Below are 17,896 nucleotides of genomic sequence, written 5' to 3' on the forward strand. Positions count from 1 at the left end.
CTCCCGACGCCGGCACCCATCGCCCTGCCCCATCGCATCGCCAGGAGCCGCAGCAGCCCAGAGCGCTTCAGAAATCCCACGTTTATTTCAGATCCGAACCCAGGAAGAAAGAAAGAAACCAAAACCCCCCCCAAAAAACAACCCCAAACAGGAGGAACAGCCCCAGGTCCCAGCCAGGCCCGTGCCCAGGGGTGCTACATACAGGCTGGGGGGGGCCTGGGGGCGCAGGGGGGGTGACCCCGGCCATTGCGGGCTCCCGGCCTCAGGGTCGCTCTGGCTCTTCCCGAGGGAATTCGGCCTAAAGTGCATCAAGCAGGAGGTCACCGGAGTCCCCCCAGTCTGGCGGGTGGGGAAACTGAGGCACGGCACCGAGCCGGGACAGGGGACGGGGTGGGAATTCCAGCCCTTGGCAGCCAAAGTCCATGCAAAGGCTCCCATCCCTAGGGACCATCTGAGGCGCGTGTATTGCTTAGGGGATGGTTTTGGTTTTGATCATAAATACAGAGCTATAGACGAGAGCATCGGTGCATCCGACGGGATCCTCCGCCCGGGGAGGGGGCAGCACACGGGGCTCCATGCACGGTACATGCTCGGTTGGGGTCTGTGTGTGTGGGTTTGTGTCTGTACCAAGGTTCCATGTTCTGCAGCCATGCGATCGCATCGCCCCGGGGGACCCCGTGCGGGGCGTCCCCCTTCAGCCTTGCCCCCATCCCTGGGTGGGTGGGGTGGGGGGGGCCGTGTCCATGTCTGATTCCATAGGGATCGAGCCCCGGAGGTGATGCTCCCGTTACTTCATGCCGCTGCGCAGCACCTGGTTGGCGGCGATGAGCATCACGCTGATGATGAAGGCGATGGCGAAGGCGCAGATGAGGCTCTTGCGCACGCAGGTCTGGCGGATCTGCTGGCTGGAGCAGGCTGCCGGGGGGGAACAGGGGTTACCCCAACACTCCCCCATGGTACCGGGGTCAGGGGGGGGTGTTTGGTACCCTGGGCACTCACTCTCCACATCGACCGGGCACTCCTCGGCCGTGCCCATGTGGCTCTCCTCCTCCGTCATGATGATGTTCTCGATGTCCTTCATGGAGAGGTGCTCGCAGAAGGTCTCGTACAGGAGCCGCTTCAGCTCGTCCACCGTCAGCTTCTGCATGTCGCACTGCAGGGGGGGGGGAGTGTGGGGGGCTCACCCCATGGCAGGGCTGCGGTGGTGCCGCCCCGGCACCCTTGGGTGCTGCGCTTGCAATGGGTGCTCCCAGCATCCGCAGCCCCGAGTACGGCAGGGATGGAACAGCTCCAGGCTGACCCTGATGTGGAGCCTGGGACTGAGCTTGACCTGAGCCCAGCCCTTAACCCAAGTCTGACCGGACCCAAACCTTCACCTTTTAACCCCATTTCCAGCCCTGACCCCAGCTCTGCTCCCCCCACCGGGGGTTCCCACCTTCCAGAACACGGTGTCGAAGTCGGTGCCATGGAACTTCTCGGGGATGCCGGACGTGGAGAGCTTGGGCCCCAGCAGCGTCACGAACTCCTCGAAGTCCACTTGCCCATCCCCTGTGGGCACCGGGGGGGGACAACGGGGTGAGCCCAGGGGATGCTCGGATGCTCCAGTGCAGCCAGAGCGGCTGGGCACGCAGCACCACGGCCGGTCAGGAGCCCCCAACACCACACGGGGCCCTTCAGCAAGGTTTGGGGTCCCCCAGCATTGGCCAGCTGGCTGGTCCCCCGTGCCAGCCAGGACCGTAATGCCACGGAGAGACCCCAGTGCTCGATGTGCAGACCCGCAGCGCTGGCTGAGGACCCCCAAAACCAACCGGGGACCCGGGTGCTGCGCCCTGGCGCTGCGGAGGATGCGGGTGTCGGGGCTGCCCGAGCAGCACTAACGATGAGTAATGACGGGAGCAGCAGCTTGGAGCGCTGCCGGAAAGGCTTTTAAATGGGGGGGGAAGGCAATAAATTAACGCGCTCTTTAAGGTCTCAATGAGCCGGGAGCGACGCGGAGAGGCCGATGGTGGCAGCGAGCGCTGGAGGAGCGCGGTCAGCCCGTGCGGAGGGATCCAGCCCCAGCAGGGTTATGGAGCTGGGAGCGGTGCTGCTCCCACCCCAGGATGGGTAAAGCCTAAGCGAAGCTGCAGTGGTGATGATGCCGATGGATGAATCAGGTCCTCCTGCATCCCACAGCCTCTGGTCCAGCCGCCGCCAGCCAGTGGGGTGGAAGCGGGGCGAATGGGGAGTTGCACCAAGGGGGGATTGGGGGGGGGGGTCCCATCCCTGTCCCCATCCCCGGGTCCTACCGTCCATGTCGAGGCGCTGGATGATGACTTCCAGCTCCACCTCGTTGGGCATGTACCCCAGGGAGCGCATGGCCGTGCCCAGCTCCTGCTTGGAGATGAAGCCGTTGCCATCCCGGTCGAACACCTTGAAGGCTTCACGGATCTCTGCGGAGGGAGCAGGGATGGGCCCGGCCGCCCCCATCCCATCACCCCGGCCCCACAGAGCCCTCACGGTGGCCCCAAGCCACCCATCCCTGCAGCTGCAGTGGGGTCCCCATCGCAGAGGGGAAACTGAGGCACGGCCGGAGGGGCTGCAACCCCTGCAGGGAGCAGAGCACCCCCCAAGCAACGCTCTGGGGTGTGATGGGTGTCAGTGGGTGAGGGATGCGCTGGTACCAGGAGGGGTGTGCGAGGTACCTGTGCACACACACACACTCATACACATTCATTGTGGCCCCAGAAACCACCCCAAGCAGGGTCTGATCTCCCCAGGGACCCCCAAAGTCTTTGCTGCAGCACCCACCCACCCTGCCCTTGCCACCACCCGGCTTTCCGCAGCCAAAATCCCAGCATCCTGCCCCAAAACCACCAACCTGAGCTGGGGGCACCCCCAAAGGCTGCTGCAGGGCCCAGCCTGGAGCATCCCTGTGCCTGAGTGCTGGGTGTGCATCACCCACCTCCCCCGGGGCACTTTGCACCCATCCCAGGTTACGTGATGGGTACCAGAGCTTCAGCCAGGAGGACACCAACCCGGTCTTTGGGATTCAGCCCGTGCTGAATGGAAGAAGGGATGGAGGGGACAAAGTGGGAGGATTTGGGGTTTCTGCCTCAAAATGTGGGTGTGTGGAAGATCCCTGTGGGGTGCCCTGGCTCTGGGGGCACTGGGCCAAAGCCCAGTGCCCATCGGCTCCATCCTGCTCCTGCTGCACTCGGGGGTTTCTCCTTCTTGGGGCAGTTTCTGGCTTTTCGATGCCCCCCAAGCCATGGAGCCAGAGCCCGGCCGATGGGAAGGGGGGGTCTGCATGGGGAGCACCAGGAAGCGGGGCCGGGACATCAGCGCCTTCACCAGGGAGCAAAGCTGCTGCACCGGGCGGTGCGGACGAGCCGGTCCCTGCCGGCTGCTGGGGGCTTCGTGCTGGGCTGAAACAGGGCTGAGAGCTCGGGTTTGGGGGAGCAAACCTGCACGGGGCTGCGCTGCCGACCCTAGGGGACGTCTCTGCCCATCGGAGACATTGGCAGAGGGGTTTGGGGGGACCCCGGGGTGCCTTGGCCCCGTGGTTGAGCTTCCCCAGGGCCAGCATCGCTGTGTGAGCAAGGGATGCTCCTGGTCCCCCCGCGCTTGCTGGGGTCCAGGCACCCCCGAAATCCACCCTTGGGGGTTGCTCATCCCACCTGGAGCTGGTTCCTGCCACCCAGCTCAGGGTGCAAGGGCATGACCGGGGTCGTCCCCCCCTCTGCAGTCTGCACCCTGTTCCTGGGTGTCACAAACATCCCCTGGAGCCAGAGGAGGGGATGGGGAGACCACGGGTGCCTCGGGGTCACCTTGGGGCTCCCACTGCTGCCATTGGCCCCCTGAGCACATGGATGCAGCCACGGTGCTGGCAGCATCCCGAGGCCCAGCAGTACCCGGTGGTGCTGCATGAGGCTGGGTGCAGCACCCAGCACCCTGTGGCTGTGTACACGTGTGTGGTGAGTGCGCACATGCACAGGCGTGCACTGCAGAGGGGCTGTGCACACACAAACAGGGATCAGCCTGCAGCGGTGCTGCACTTGTGTGCGCACACACACACACACACAGCCCCATTGCAGTGATGCTGTACTTGCACACACATGCACACACACACACAACCCCATTGCAGTGATGCTGTGCTTGCACACACACACATACACAACCCCATTGCAGTGATGTTGTAATTGCACACACACACACAACCCCATTGCAGTGACATTGTACTTGCACACACATACACACAACCCCATTGCAGTGACATTGTACTTGCACACACACACACACAACCCCATTGCAGTGACGTTGTACTTGCACACACACACATACAACCCCACTGCAATGACATTGTACTTGCACACACACAACCCCATTGCAGTGACATTGTATTTGCACACATACAACCCCATTGCAGTGACATTGTACTTGCGCACACACAACCCCATTGCAGTGACATTGTATTTGCACACATACAACCCCATTGCAGTGACATTGTACTTGCGCACACACAACCCCATTGCAGTGACATTGTACTTGCGCACACACAACCCCATTGCAGTGACATTGTACTTGCACACACACGCATGCAACCTCATTGCAGTGACATTGTACTTGCACACACACACACACACACACAACCCCATTGCAGTGATGCTGTCCTTGCACACACATGCACACAACCCCATTGCAGTGACATTGTACCTGCACACACACACATACAACCCCGTTGCAGTGATGTTGTACTTGCACGCACACAACCCCATTGCAGTGATGCTGTACTTGTACACACATACACACAACCCCATTGCAGTGATGCTGTACTTGCACACACATACACACAACCCCATTGCAGTGATGCTGTACTTGCACACACACATAACCCCATGCAGTGCAGTACTTGTGCATGCACATGCACACACACCCCCCTTGCAGCGATGCTGTACTTGTGTGCGCACACACACGGGCACACACCCCAGCACCCTGCGGTGATGCTGTACCTGCGCTCACACACCCCAGCACCTTCCACCGCCGTACTTGTGCATGCACATGCACGCACGCAACCCCCCTGCAGTGACGCTGTACTCGTGTCCCTCACACGCTGCAGTGGTGCTTGCCCATGTGCACACACACACACACACACACCCCTTGCACTGCATGCACACGCTCACAGCCCTTGCAGTGATGTTGTACTCATACACACACACACACACACGCTGCAGTGATGCTGCCCGTGCGTATGCACACAGACACAGGCACCCTGCAGCGGGGCTGTGACCAGGGGACACGTCAGTGCACACACGCAGCCTGCAGAGCTGTGCACACACCACGAGTCCTTGCACGCCTTTGGGCACGGAGCCCTTCACACCCCCCCCCCCAAGCTCCGTGCCTCAGTTTCCCCACGGGGGTGCCCAGGGGATGCTCCAGCCCCCCCCCGCAGAGCCGCGGTCACCCCGTGCCTCAGTTTCCCCGGTTCCTCCCGCCCCCGGCAGAACGGGGCTCCCAGGGACCCCCCCGCGCCCCAACTCCGAGCCTGGGGCTACCGGTAGCGCCCGTCCCGCGGCCCCGGCAAACTTTTGGGCTGGAAAAAGCCAATTCCGGCTGAGCCCGGCCCCGCTTATGGCAGGGGTGGGCAGAGCCCGGGGGCACCGCGACCCGGGGAGGGGGTGACACGAGTGACGGTGACGGCCCCCCCCCCGCTCCGCTCCGCCAGCCTCTGTCATATTATGACAGCGGGAGGGTGGCCCCGGCCCGCCGGGGGGGTCCGGCCCCGCGCCGCCACCGCCGGTCCCTGCTGTGTCATATTGACACAACGGCGGCACCGGGACCCCCGTCACCCCCTCCCGCTGCCCCACGCTTCCCTTCCTCCCCTCCTCCTCCTCCCCATCCATCCATGCATCCATCCATCCATGCATCCATCCGCATCCCGCTCGCCTCCAGCCTCCCCACAGCTCCTGAAAGGGGGGGACCGCGCACCCCAACTCCCCGCACCACCGTGGGCTCCCCCCCCCCCCGGCCCCGCTCACCCTCCAGCTCGTCCTCGGGGATCTCCACGGGGCGCTGCTCGGCGAGGATGTTGGGGACGGTGTAGATCCCCCGGTACATCAAAGCCGCCGTCACCGGGTGGAACGGCATCTTCGGGGCTACCCAAAAAGCCAAAGTTTAAACCCAAATCTCCTCGCGGGGCGGTGGGGGGTGGGGTGGGGGAAGAGGGACGGGGGGTCCCCCCCCCCCCAAGCCGGTACCGCGGAACGCTAAGAACAAGTTACCGGTCCCCGCTGCCCCTCGCCCGGCACCCACCGGCCAGGGGGGGCCAGGGCGAGCGGGTGCTCCCCGTCCTCCGGGGCCGGTGTCGGGACGGGGCTGCGGGCTCAGCCCCTCACCGGGCTGTGAGGGCGCGGGGGGACCCCGCTCCGGAGCGGGCTGGCGGCGGCCCGGAGCACATCGCGCCCGAAGTGGGAGCGGGAGGCGAGAGCATCCAAGCACCGGTTAAATCCCGGCGGCGGCAGCGGCGGCGGCGGCGGGGGGGGGGACGGCTCTGGCCATGCCGCTCCGGTACCCTCCGCCCCCCCGCCAGCCCCGGGCCCGCTCACAGCCCCCGGGGGGCCGCTGCCGCCGGGCCACGCTCCCCGGCGGGCCCCGGCATGGCGGGGCCGCGGCCGAGAGCGGCCTCTTCCTCCTCCTCCTCCTCCTCCTCCTCCTCCTCCTCCTCTCCTGCCTCCCCCCAGGTGTCCCGGCAGGGCCGGGGCCGGGCTCCCGCCGCCGCTCAGCCCCCGCCGCCGCGCACTCGCTGCGCCCCCGCCGCCAGCCCCGGCCCCCGGAGCATCCTCGGCCCCGCGGCACCGGGGAAGCGGCGGCGGAATCCGGGGGGAAGCGGCGGGAACGGGCGGGTTTTGAACGGTCCCGCCCGGCAAATGGGGCTGGGGGGGGGGGGGAAAGGGGCGGGGGGGAAAGAGGCGGGGGTGGCACCTCCCCCCCTCCGGGGGGGGCATCCCGGGTCCGATCCTGCCCCCGCGGTGCTGGTGGGGCACAGGGAGAGCGGCCGTGGGGTCCCTGCTGCCCCCGGGTCCCCGCACACGGCACCGGGCAGGTGTCACCCCACGGTGCCCAGGTGTTGCCCCCCATCTCCCTGAGGTCCCCGCATGCAGCACTCGGACATCGTCACCCCAATGTCCCCCCACGTGGCACCCCAAGGTCCCGCGGCTGAGTGGGGTGGCAGGGACCCTGCGGCCGGACCCCCTGCTTCTGCAGCGGGGCAAAAAGGAGCTGGAAAGAGGCACGAAGCCAGGCCTGGAGTGAAGCCCCCCCCATCCCCATCCCCATTCCCATTGTCCCCCACTTCCCCTCAAGCCTTGATCTCATTTTTCACCCCATTTCTCGTTTTGTCTCTGATTAATCCCAGATTTCCCCCTCCCGTCCCGTGCATCCTCCCCATGGCATCCATGTCCCTGTGCCCCTCATCTGCTCTCCGGTACCCAGCCAGGGATGCTGCCAGCATCCGGGAGCTCCCTCCTCCCGTGTCCCTCTGTCCTCCTGGCCGGGCCCGTCTGCCCTGGGTAGCTCCAAAGGCCCTGGCCCGGTGGGACGGGTCTGTCACGGTGTCCCCCGTGCAGGGGGGGCATCTCTCCAGCTGCCAAAGCCCCCGTTCCCTGATGGAAAGGGCCTTTAATGGGGCTGTGGTGGGAGGGACGGGGCTGAGACAAGAGAACGATGTCCCCTGAGCAGTAATGGGGTGGGAAAGAGAAAAGGGGGATGCTTGGAACCATCCTGGTGCTCATCAGGCACCAAGGATGCTCAGGAGCAGGAGGGAAACTGAGGCAGAGCCGGACGGGCTCCAGATGTGCTCCTTGGAGTGGGATTGCACAGGGATTTCGGAATGGGGTTTTCCTGCCCCTCCAACCCCTCCAGTGCACACATATACATACACATATACATACACACACATATACATATACATACACATACACACACAGAGCATCCCGCAGCGGCCCCGCAGCCCTTCCCGCATCCAGCTCACTGCTGCCGGGGTTGGCGGCCGAGCGTCATCCCCCCCATTCCCTGCGGGAATCTCCCCCATTCCCTGCTCAACACCGGAGCTCCCCAGACCCCATCGCCCTTCCGCGCCCATTGGGATGAACCCGCGGGGGGGGGGCCCTGCAGGCGGTGGAAAAGCGCTGGGATTCCAGCACTGATCCAATCCCGGTGCTGCGGGCTCCAGGGATGCTTCCTGCGGGATGGCACCGCTTGGACCCGGGGAGGGGGGGATGCAGGGGCAGGGCTCGGGGGTCCAGCTCCATCCTCCCCGCGGGGTCTCCGGTGTGTGAGAGCGGGGCTGAGCTCGCCGCACGGAGCGGGAGGGCGCTGCTAACGCGGAGCGGTGCCCACCGGGGCACAGCAGCCTCATTGGAAGTCTCCTCCTTCCCCAAGCCGCTCCTCGGGGTTAACGAAGTCGCCTCCCAATTAATTCTCCCTTCGCCCACCGGAGGCCCCGCGGTGGAAGCTCGTTAATTCCTGCCGGCAGGAACAGCGCCGCATTCCCGGCCTCTTCCCCATCAATCCCGCAGGAGCTCGCTCCGCTGCCACCGGGACCTGTCGGAGCATCCTTCCCTGCGGACGGGGGATGCAGCCGCTCCATCCCGGCTCCGGCTGCTTCATCCCGGGGGATGGAGGCAAAGCAGGCACCGGCACAGGGGGGGAAACGGGAATTAAACACCGGCTTGATCGCACTTGGAGCCGCGATCGGGGTCTCTGTGGGACCAATGCGGAGCCCCCGCTGTGTTTAAACTGAGCCGAGGCAGACCCCCCCCATCCCGCCCTGTTGCGCTGCTCTGTTCCCCATGGGATGAAGGCTGGGACCTTCCCCCGGTTCAGCCGCAGCCCCTTTGCCGGTCCCCTCGCTTGTTTTGAAGGGAGAAGCTCGGCATTGGTTCCCTCAGAGCTGGATGCTGGCTGGGGGCAGCGGCGGCCCCAAATCCCAGGGATTTCAGCTTAAAACCCCAGGCTCTGAGAGGGGCTTTGCGGGTTTCCAGCCTCTGGGATGTGTCCAATGCTCCCTTCCAGGACTCCTGGTATTCCCTTCGCTGTTCCGCTCACAATTCCCCCTTTATTTCAGTCAGGGCAGGGCACTGCCACCTCTCCCACCATCCCTCCATCCCTTCCATGATGGCAGCACATTCCCCGTGCTCACGGGTGGCACTGGAAAGGGCAGATCCCACCAACGAGGAGGGAGAACTTTGTGTCTCATTTGTCCAGGTTCACATCAACACCTTCAGCTCCCTCGGGAACTAAAAGGGATGAGGATGAGGATGGGAATGAAGATGGGGATGGAGATGGGGTGGAACGGGGTGGGATAGGGTTGGAGATGGACGGAGATCGCAGACAAGGATGTGAATGGGGAAACCCGGCATAGGTGGGATGGGGCAACACTGGGCTGGGTGCCCTCAAATCCCTGAGGACAAGCCCATGGATAACGCACCCCAGGGCAGCATCAGCATCCCCAGGGATGCAGCAGCGCTTGCACTGAGGGGACAGGAGCAGCCGGGTGGCCCCTGGGTCCCCCTGCAGCCACTGCTGGTACCGAGCCTCGGAGGGACCAGAGCATCCATCCCAGAGCAGCACTGGGCAGCAGTGAGAGGGGCCTTGAATGAACCTGGATGGAAGGGGTTATCCCAGTGCTGGATCCTGCTGGGAGGTGCCAGGAGCCGGGATCTGGGGTAGCCGTGGCCATCCCTGCACTGGGATGCTGCGTTCTGGGGCAAATCACACCCGCGATGGGGGAGGCTCCAGCAGCTGGAGCAGGAGGGGAGGGAAGGGAAAAGGGGAAGGATTTGAGAGCTCTGTTTCATTTGGGGTCTCAAAGGGGAAAAGGGCTCCTCCATGGGAGGAGGGGGGAGCTCTGCTTGGGAGAAACGGGATAAATGGAAGTGAGCCGGTTCTCAGCATCCCCCAAATGGATGGGGCAGCCACAGCTTCTCTGGGCACCCTGTGCCAGCGCCTCAGCACCCTCACAGGGAAGAGCTTCTGCCTAAGAGCTCAGCTCAGTCTCCCCTCGGGCAGGTTCAAGCCATTCCCCTTGGCCTGTCCCTACAGGCCCTTGTCCCAAGCCCCTCTCCAGGTTTCCTGCAGCCCCTTTAGGCACTGGAGCTGCTCTAAGGTCTCCCCTTCAGGAGCCTTCTCTTCTCCAGGCTGCCCCAGCCCAGCTCTCTCAGCCTGGCTCCAGAGCAGAGCTGCTCCAGCCCTCGCAGCATCCCCATGGCCTCCTCTGCACTCTCAGCCCTTGCTCTCAGTGCTGTGGGTGCTCGGTCCCAGTGTCCCCAGTACAAAGGTGCTCAGCAGCCCAGCACCGACCCCTGAGGGCACCGCTCACCACCGGTCCCCACTCGGGCCTTGAGCCATTGACCACAACTCCCAGTGCCTTCTCCATCCATCACATCCCAGGCAGAGCTGCCCAGTGCTCACCAACACCCATGACCCGGCCCCCAGCACCCCCCCTTGTGCCAGGGCACCCCCTGCACCCCAACACGGGCCCACTTGCACCCCTCGTGCAAGCACCCGTGCGCAGGAGCCCTTCCCTTGCACAAACCTCCCCGTTCCCATGGACCTGCTGCTGGTGCAGGGATCAACCACACCGAGCCCATGGAGCGGGGCTGGGGGCTGCAGCACCCCCAAGGTGGGGTCGTGCCCGTTCTTGGGGTGTTTGGCACAGAGGGGGTTCAGTGGGGTCCCAAAGGGGTTTTACCCATAGCTCAATCCTGGAGGACAGCATGGATGTGCTCTGCATTGCAGGCAGGCTGAAAGCAGCTCCAGGGATGGGGCTCAGCCCCCAGATCCTGGTGAGGGAAAGGACAAGCAGGGATGGGGGAGCCCCAAGGGGAGAGGGAGACCCTGGAGAGACGGGAGCAGGGACCATCCCATAGGGATCCTCCCCTGCAGGGAGCTGCGGCAGTGAGGGCTCCGTGAGGCTTTTCCCAAAGAAAGGAAGACCAAACACGTCCCATCTGCCCCTCTTTAGTGCTTTGGAGCTTTATTAAAACCAATAGAGAATGGTTATTCCTTCAGAGGACGAGTCCAGGGCAATGGGAATGCGGCCGGAGCCAGGCCACAGCCATTGGGATCGCAGCCACGCGCCGGAATTCCATCCCTGGCAGTGGGGTTTTAAATAATGAGAGTTCCCTGCGGCCATCCCGGTGCAGCCGGAGGTCAGGAGAGGGTGTGGGAGCGGGGAACTGGGGTCCTGGGGCAGCACTGGGGTAAATCCCAGTGGGAAGGGAGCAAGGATTGGGATAGAGCCATGAAGGAAAGGGCAGAGCATCCCCGTTCTGCTGCTGCCGGGAGGGCAGAGCTGTGGGCAAAGGCACCCGTGTGAGGACAGGCAGGGGCAGGCTCCATCACAAAGGAGGCTCCGTGGGGTTGGCACCGGCTGCTCTCCTGCTCCAGACCCCTTGCAGGGTGGAGGAGGATGAGGAGGGGGCCTTCATCCCGCATCCTGCCACCGCCTCCGCGCCCCAGGGAAGCAGCATCCCCATGGACCGCGGCTCTGCCTGCGCCAGCCCTGATTTACAGCACTCCACTCGGACATGCTCTGGGTTCCTAATGGAGCGCCAGGCACTGGGAGAAGGCAGCCGGAGGGATGGGATCCCCATCGGCACCATGGCCATAGTGCCAGCATTGGGAGGGGGTGGTGAGCCAAAGGACTGGAAAAGTAAGGAAAAAGCCGGAAAGAAAGGGAAAACGAGGGGGATGGATGGATGGATGGATGGAGGGATGGATGGAGGGAGGGATGGATGCAGGGATGGATGGATGCAGGGATGGATGGATGGAGGGATGGATGGGTGGATGGATGGATGGATGGAGGGATGGATGGATGCAGGGATGGATGGAGGGATGGATGGATGGATGGAGGGATGGATGGATGGATGGAGGGATGGATGGATGCAGGGATGGATGGAGGGATGGATGGATGGATGGAGGGATGGATGGATGCAGGGATGGATGGAGGGATGGATGGATGGATGGATGGATGGAGGGATGGATGGATGCAGGGATGGATGGAGGGATGGATGGATGCTAAGGCAGAGAGCATCGCACAGTCCGCGGGCAGCGGCCCCGTGTCCGTCGGTGTGCCCCGGGGGTGATGCCCCGCTCCCAGCCCCAGCTGGGCACTGGATCCCAAGGGAATTGCCGGTGGCAGCAGCAGTGCGGAGCTCGGGTCGCTCCCTACAGCTCCTCGAAGAAGGCCACGCGGGACTTGGTGCTCTGTAGGGTGAGCTGCAAGAGAGCAAGAGGGGGTGAAGGGCAGCAGGATGAGGCAGCCGCTGCCTTTATCCCCCCATCCCTGCCCTTGGGAACACCAGGGAAGGTGGAAGCGGGGATGCAGCTTCCAGGGGCTGCCAGCAGGCTCAAGCACAGCCCAAAGGAGAAGCACAGGGGACAATGGCACCTTCCCCCCGTATGCTGAGGGGCTGCGGGCCCAGTTAACACAGTTCATGTGGCTGTGGGATACACGGGAGCATGGAGCACTCCTGGGCACGGGACTGGGTCCAGCACAGCCCTTCCTGCCTTGCCCTGGTGGTGAGCACAGGGGAACTGCAATGCTGGAGGCCAAGGGGAATGGCTTGAACCTGCCCGAGGGGAGACTGAGCTGAGCTCTTAGGCAGAAGCTCTTCCCTGTGAGGGTGCTGAGGCGCTGGCACAGGGTGCCCAGAGAAGCTGTGGCTGCCCCATCCCTGGCAGTGCTCAAGGCCAGGTTGGACACAGGGGCTTGGAGCAAGCTGCTCCAGTGGAAGGGGTCCCTGCCCGTGGCAGGGGTTGGAGCTGGAGGAGCTTTAAGGTCCCTTCAACCCAAACCAGGCTGGGGTTCTATGGACACAGCCTCCAGCAGTGGGAGCCAAAGGCAGAACCGTGCCTGCCTCCAGACCCACAGCTTCCCCACGGCCTCAGGGCCAGCCAAGCCCACCCCATCGCTGCCACTGGGGTAACCTCCATCCCCACCGAGGGCCCTGGCCTGCAGGAATGACCGTGTCCTTGGAGACACAGCTCTGCGGGACATGGAAGCCCAGCCCAGAGAAGCTCTCCAAGAAACAACATCCCTGGTGAGGAAAAGCATCCTCATGGGGAGGAAAAGCATCCTCATAGCGAGGAAAAGCATCCTCATGGGGAGGAAAAGCATCCTCATAGCGAGGAAATGCATCCTCATGGGGAGGAAAAGCATCCTCATAGCGAGGAAATGCATCCTCATGGTGAGGAAAAGCATCCTCATAGCGAGGAAAAGCATCCTCATGGAGAGGAAAAGCATCCTCATAGCGAGGAAAAGCATCCTCATGGGGAGGAAAAGCATCCTCATAGCGAGGAAAAGCATCCTCATGGCGAGGAAAAGCATCCTCATAGCGAGGGAAAGCATCCTCATGGAGAGGAAAAGCATCCTCATGGAGAGGAAAAGCATCCTCATGGAGAGGAAAAGCATCCTCATAGCGAGGGAAAGCATCCTCATGGGGAGGAAAAGCATCCTCATGGCGAGGGAAAGCATCCTCATGGGGAGGAAAAGCATCCTCATGGAGAGGAAAAGCATCCTCATGGAGAGGAAAAGCATCCTCATAGCGAGGGAAAGCATCCTCATGGGGAGGAAAAGCATCCTCATGGCGAGGGAAAGCATCCTCATGGAGAGGAAAAGCATCCTCATGGGGAGGAAAAGCATCCTCATGGGGAGGAAAAGCATCCTCATGGGGAGGAAAAGCATCCTCATGGGGAGGAAAAGCATCCTCATGGCGAGGGAAAGCATCCTCATGGGGAGGAAAAGCATCCTCATGGAGAGGAAAAGCATCCTCATGGAGAGGAAAAGCATCCTCATGGCGAGGAAAAGCATCCTCATGGGGAGGAAAAGCATCCTCATGGCGAGGGAAAGCATCCTCATGGAGGAAAAGCATCCTCATGGCGAGGAAAAGCATCCTCATGGCGAGGAAAAGCATCCTCATGGGGAGGAAAAGCATCCTCATGGGGAGGAAAGCATCCTCATGGGGAGGAAAGCATCCTCATGGAGGAAAAGCATCCTCATGGGGAGGAAAAGCATCCTCATGGGGAGGAAAAGCATCCTCATGGGGAGGAAAAGCATCCTCATGGCGAGGAAAAGCATCCTCATGGGGAGGAAAAGCATCCTCATGGGGAGGAAAAGCATCCTCATGGCGAGGAAAAGCATCCTCATGGGGAGGAAAAGCATCCTCATGGCGAGGAAAAGCATCCTCATGGGGAGGAAAAGCATCCTCATGGCGAGGAAAAGCATCCTCATGGCGAGGAAAAGCATCCTCATGGGGAGGAAAAGCATCCTCATGGGGAGGAAAAGCATCCTCATAGCGAGGAAAAGCATCCTCATGGAGAGGAAAAGCATCCTCATGGTGAGGAAAAGCATCCTCATAGCGAGGAAAAGCATCCTCATGGAGAGGAAAAGCATCCTCATGGGGAGGAAAAGCATCCTCATGGGGAGGAAAAGCATCCTCATGGCGAGGAAAAGCATCCTCATGGTGAGGAAAAGCATCCTCATAGCGAGGAAAAGCATCCTCATGGAGAGGAAAAGCATCCTCATGGGGAGGGAAAGCATCCTCATGGGGAGGGAAAGCATCCTCATGGCAGGGCCCGGCTCCCTCGGGGCGGGATGAAGCAGCCGAAGCTCCCGCTGGGAACACTGGTTCTGCTGAAGCCGGAATCCTGGGATCCGTTACTGGGAGCCGAGCCCCGCAGTGGAGCTGCCGAGAGCTCCCCCCCCCGTTCCAGCTCTAACAGCACTGGGAACATCCCCGCTGCAGAGGCACCGTGTGCAGGGCTCGCACACAGCAAAGGGAGATGCTCCCCCAGCATCCCCAGTGCTCCAATGGGGAAATAAGGAGCCAGTGCTGAGGCAGGGAGGGGAGATGCTGCCCTCAGGCTCCGAAGGAAGATCTGACTGCTCCCAGCCTGCTTCTGCTTTCAGCTACCCACAGCTCCCTGTTAATCCCCCACTGCCTCCATGGCCCTGGGGTACCTCAAAGCACTGCTGGGGAAGCAGGGGGAGGCCGAGCCCTGAGGGCATCCAGCACAGGCACATGGACACACAGGGATGCAGCCCTGCTCCATCACCAGGCTGTGGATGCTCTCACCTCTCCAGGGAAACTGAGGCACGGGAGGAGCAGCTCAGCTGTGGGCACAGGGAGGAGATGGGGTCCTGCAGAGAGGGGGGAGAGCAGCTTCCCAAGAGCACCCCACTGGTGCGGTGCTGGTTCTTCTGCCCATCCATGCCCCTAGAGAGGAGCCAGACCCCTGGGAAGCTGGAGGGTGTCAGAAGAGATTCCTTCCTCACATCCAGCCTGCATCTCCCCTCCTTCAGTTCAAACCCATCACCCCTGGAGCTACGGCAACAAGCCCTGCTAAAGTCTCTCCCTTTCTTTCCTGCAGCCCCTTTAGGCACTGGAGCTGCTCTAAGGTCTCCCCTTCAGGAGCCTTCTCTTCCCCAGGCTGCCCCAGCCCAGCTCTCTCAGCCTGGCTCCAGAGCAGAGCTGCTCCAGCCCTCGCAGCATCCCCATGGCCTCCTCTGCACTCGCTCCAACAGCTCCACGTCCCTCTTGTGCTGCTGCCCCAGAGCTGGATCAGGGCTGCAGGGGGGGTCTCCCCAGAGCACAGCAGAGGGGCAGGATCCCCTCCCTGCGGATACACTGCAGGAAGATGGGCAGAGCCAGGGGAAGCTCCTTGGTGCAATGAGCCCCACAGCAGCCACATCTATCCCTACATGGAGCCCTGCAGCCCAGCTCGCTCCCCATCTCCTTTGGGCTGCGAAAGCAGGGAAACCCCATTCCCTCATGCAGGAGCAACTGGGTTTTCCCTGTTCCCTTCCACACCGGGCCATGGAAGCAAGGAAAGCACAGCCCTGCTCCAGCCTCTCCCTAAGGTGGCCCCAGCACCTCCACTAACTGCACCCTCTGCCCAGGCAGGCAGGCAGGCAAGGAGGAACCCATCTCCATAGCCGTAGCACAGCGTTCCGCAGGCGAGGAGGGTGATTAAGAGCGGGTTACATCCTTGTCGGTGCAGAGAGGGGGGGAAAATTGATTTACAAGCAGTATTATGATAATCTGCTTCCTGCAGGAGGGAGGGAGGCTCCACAACGCTGCGAAGGAAACACAGAGAGACAGAGAGTGCAATTAAGCAGCCAGAGCTCCAATGAATCAAAAGGCAGGGAAGCAAAGAGTCCCCCTCGCTGCATTCCTGCTCCTCCGAGCCCTGTTTCACCCCGGGTTCCGGGGCTCGTTTGATTTAAGGCCATCAAACCAACACAAGCAACTCAAGTCAGTGCCTCCGAGCCCGGCGGGGTGTGCAGGGTAACCCCATAACTGCAGCACACAAAGTGATGCTGCCCCAGGCTCGGACCCAGTGCCTCCCCGTGTGCTGCAGGCAGAAGGGGGCTCAGATCCCATCCCAGAGGAGCGGGGAGAGGGTTAAAATGCCTCATGGCAATGAGGAGGGGGTGACCCAGCCACCCCCACCAGTGTCCCCTCACCCCATGCGATGTGGGGACATCTCCCTGCTGCTGGGAGGGAGAGCTGTGATCCGGCTAACTCACCACCCAGTGCTGCATGCCATAAATCCTCTTTATTCCCCTCCCTGCTCCCCTGAATGTCCTTCTCCATCCCCTCCATCCTCAGGCCCCAGCATCCATGGGGACCTTCCACTTCCCACCTTCCATTGTGAAGCCAAACCCTTCCTGTGGCTCCCTCTCCCTCCCACGCTGCTGCCGGTTCTCCTCTCCCCAGCCCCACTTTCCCCCGGCCCCCAGTGCTTTGATGAGCGCATTTAAAAGACAGAAGATGCTGCTCCATCTGAAGGAAACGCTTTTCAAAGGCTGCCACAAAAATAGCTGATAGGCCTGACGTTCCCTGCTTTCCTTTGGCTCCCTGTAAACAAGGCAGGGAGCTGCCGTGTCCCAGTTTAGCTGCCAAGGAGTTGCACTTCCCAGCTCCGAGGAGAACCAGGGCAGAGAGGAAAGGAAGCTGGCAGGGACATGGCCTGGCACACATGGGGATGTGAGGGTCAGACCCACATGGGATGAGCATCCATCTGCTCCTACAGCTGGGGAAATGGGTGCCTGGATTTGCCCAAAGCAGCGCTGCTCCTCGGGGATGTCCCTGCTCTCACCTGCATCCCAGGTGGGTGCCAGGCAGGGTGAGAAGCCAGGATCCTGGCTCAGGGCTTCTCACAGCTCCCAAAGGGAATGGGAATGAGGGGGAATAACCGGTGCTGTTGCTCCTGGGAAGGCCCCTGCTGCATGTGCATGCTTTGCAGCAGCAGCCTGCCCCTGTGCTGCTAGGAGTGGGGCAGACAGTGACACCAAGGCAGTGCTGCATGAGGCTAAGAGCACCTCATAGAAACACAGAACCCAGCCTGGGTTGGGTTGGAAGGGACCTTAAAGCTCCTCCAGCTCCAACCCCTGCCACAGGCAGGGACCCCTTCCACTGGAGCAGCTTGCTCCAAGCCCCTGTGTCCAACCTGGCCTTGAGCACTGCCAGGGATGGGGCAGCCACAGCTTCTCTGGGCATCCTGCTCCCTCCTTTTGCCCTTCCTAGAGCAACAGGGCTTGTGCTGGTCCCTTCCTGACACAGGATGAAGCTCCAGAGGCACCATAACCTCTTCCATCTCCCCAGCAAACCACCAGGGCACAGCAGACCCTCTTCATGCAGGGGAGGCTGCAGGTCCCAGTAGGGGACTGGAGAGGGAGGGAGGCTCCAGGAGATGACAGAGACCCCACAAGACTCGAGGAAGTCTTCATGGGCCACGTTCCAGTGATCCCTAGCACGATGCCAGCCAGGCACAGCTGGAACAGAGGGAACCTGGCTGCCCCACTGTGAAACCCTTCAGCCTGTCCTGATGATGAAGCAGCCTCCTGGCACTT

General features: G+C 62.3%; 2 protein-coding genes across 9 annotated transcripts in view; both read right to left on the reverse strand.

Moving 5' to 3' along the window:
* Positions 1-728: 728 nt before the first annotated feature.
* On the reverse strand, positions 729-6,433 carry CABP7 (calcium binding protein 7). The gene is made up of 6 exons (XM_061370514.1): positions 6,292-6,433; positions 6,018-6,134; positions 2,289-2,432; positions 1,436-1,548; positions 1,000-1,153; positions 729-915 (listed from the first exon to the last, which is right to left on the reverse strand). Exons 2-6 carry the CDS (start codon positions 6,124-6,126, stop codon positions 788-790), a joined length of 648 nt encoding a protein of 215 aa, XP_061226498.1. The 5' UTR covers positions 6,127-6,134; positions 6,292-6,433; the 3' UTR covers positions 729-787.
* A 5,657-nt stretch (positions 6,434-12,090) lies between these two features.
* Positions 12,091-17,896, reverse strand: part of NF2 (NF2, moesin-ezrin-radixin like (MERLIN) tumor suppressor) — a 45,838-nt gene continuing 40,032 nt past the window's right edge. For 2 of the 8 annotated variants that reach the window (XM_061370507.1, XM_061370506.1), the window contains exon 16: positions 12,092-12,258. In XM_061370507.1, coding sequence (XP_061226491.1) covers positions 12,208-12,258 — 51 coding nt within the window. In that variant the 3' untranslated portion in view covers positions 12,092-12,207. Of the gene's footprint in view, positions 12,259-17,896 lie in introns of all 8 variants that reach the window. The other 6 variants (XM_061370512.1, XM_061370511.1, XM_061370509.1 and 3 more) reach the window with 4 other exon arrangements.

Source organism: Neopsephotus bourkii, unplaced genomic scaffold (genome assembly GCF_033783945.1).
Source record: "Neopsephotus bourkii isolate Nb327-2 ecotype Australia unplaced genomic scaffold, CSIRO-AGI_Nbou_v1 NB_1542, whole genome shotgun sequence".
Classification (NCBI taxonomy): domain Eukaryota; kingdom Metazoa; phylum Chordata; class Aves; order Psittaciformes; family Psittacidae; genus Neopsephotus; species Neopsephotus bourkii.

Excerpts from the sequence above, each read along its gene's own strand:
- CABP7 (XM_061370514.1), bottom strand. The coding sequence starts at position 6,126 with ATGCCGTTCCACCCGGTGACGGCGGCTTTGATGTACCGGGGGATCTAC. Across the intron at positions 2,433-6,017 it reads CCCCGAGGACGAGCTGGAGG|AGATCCGTGAAGCCTTCAAG; the intron begins GTGAGCGGGGCC and ends CTCCCTCCGCAG. Across the intron at positions 1,549-2,288 it reads CCAGCGCCTCGACATGGACG|GGGATGGGCAAGTGGACTTC; the intron begins GTAGGACCCGGG and ends CGGTGCCCACAG.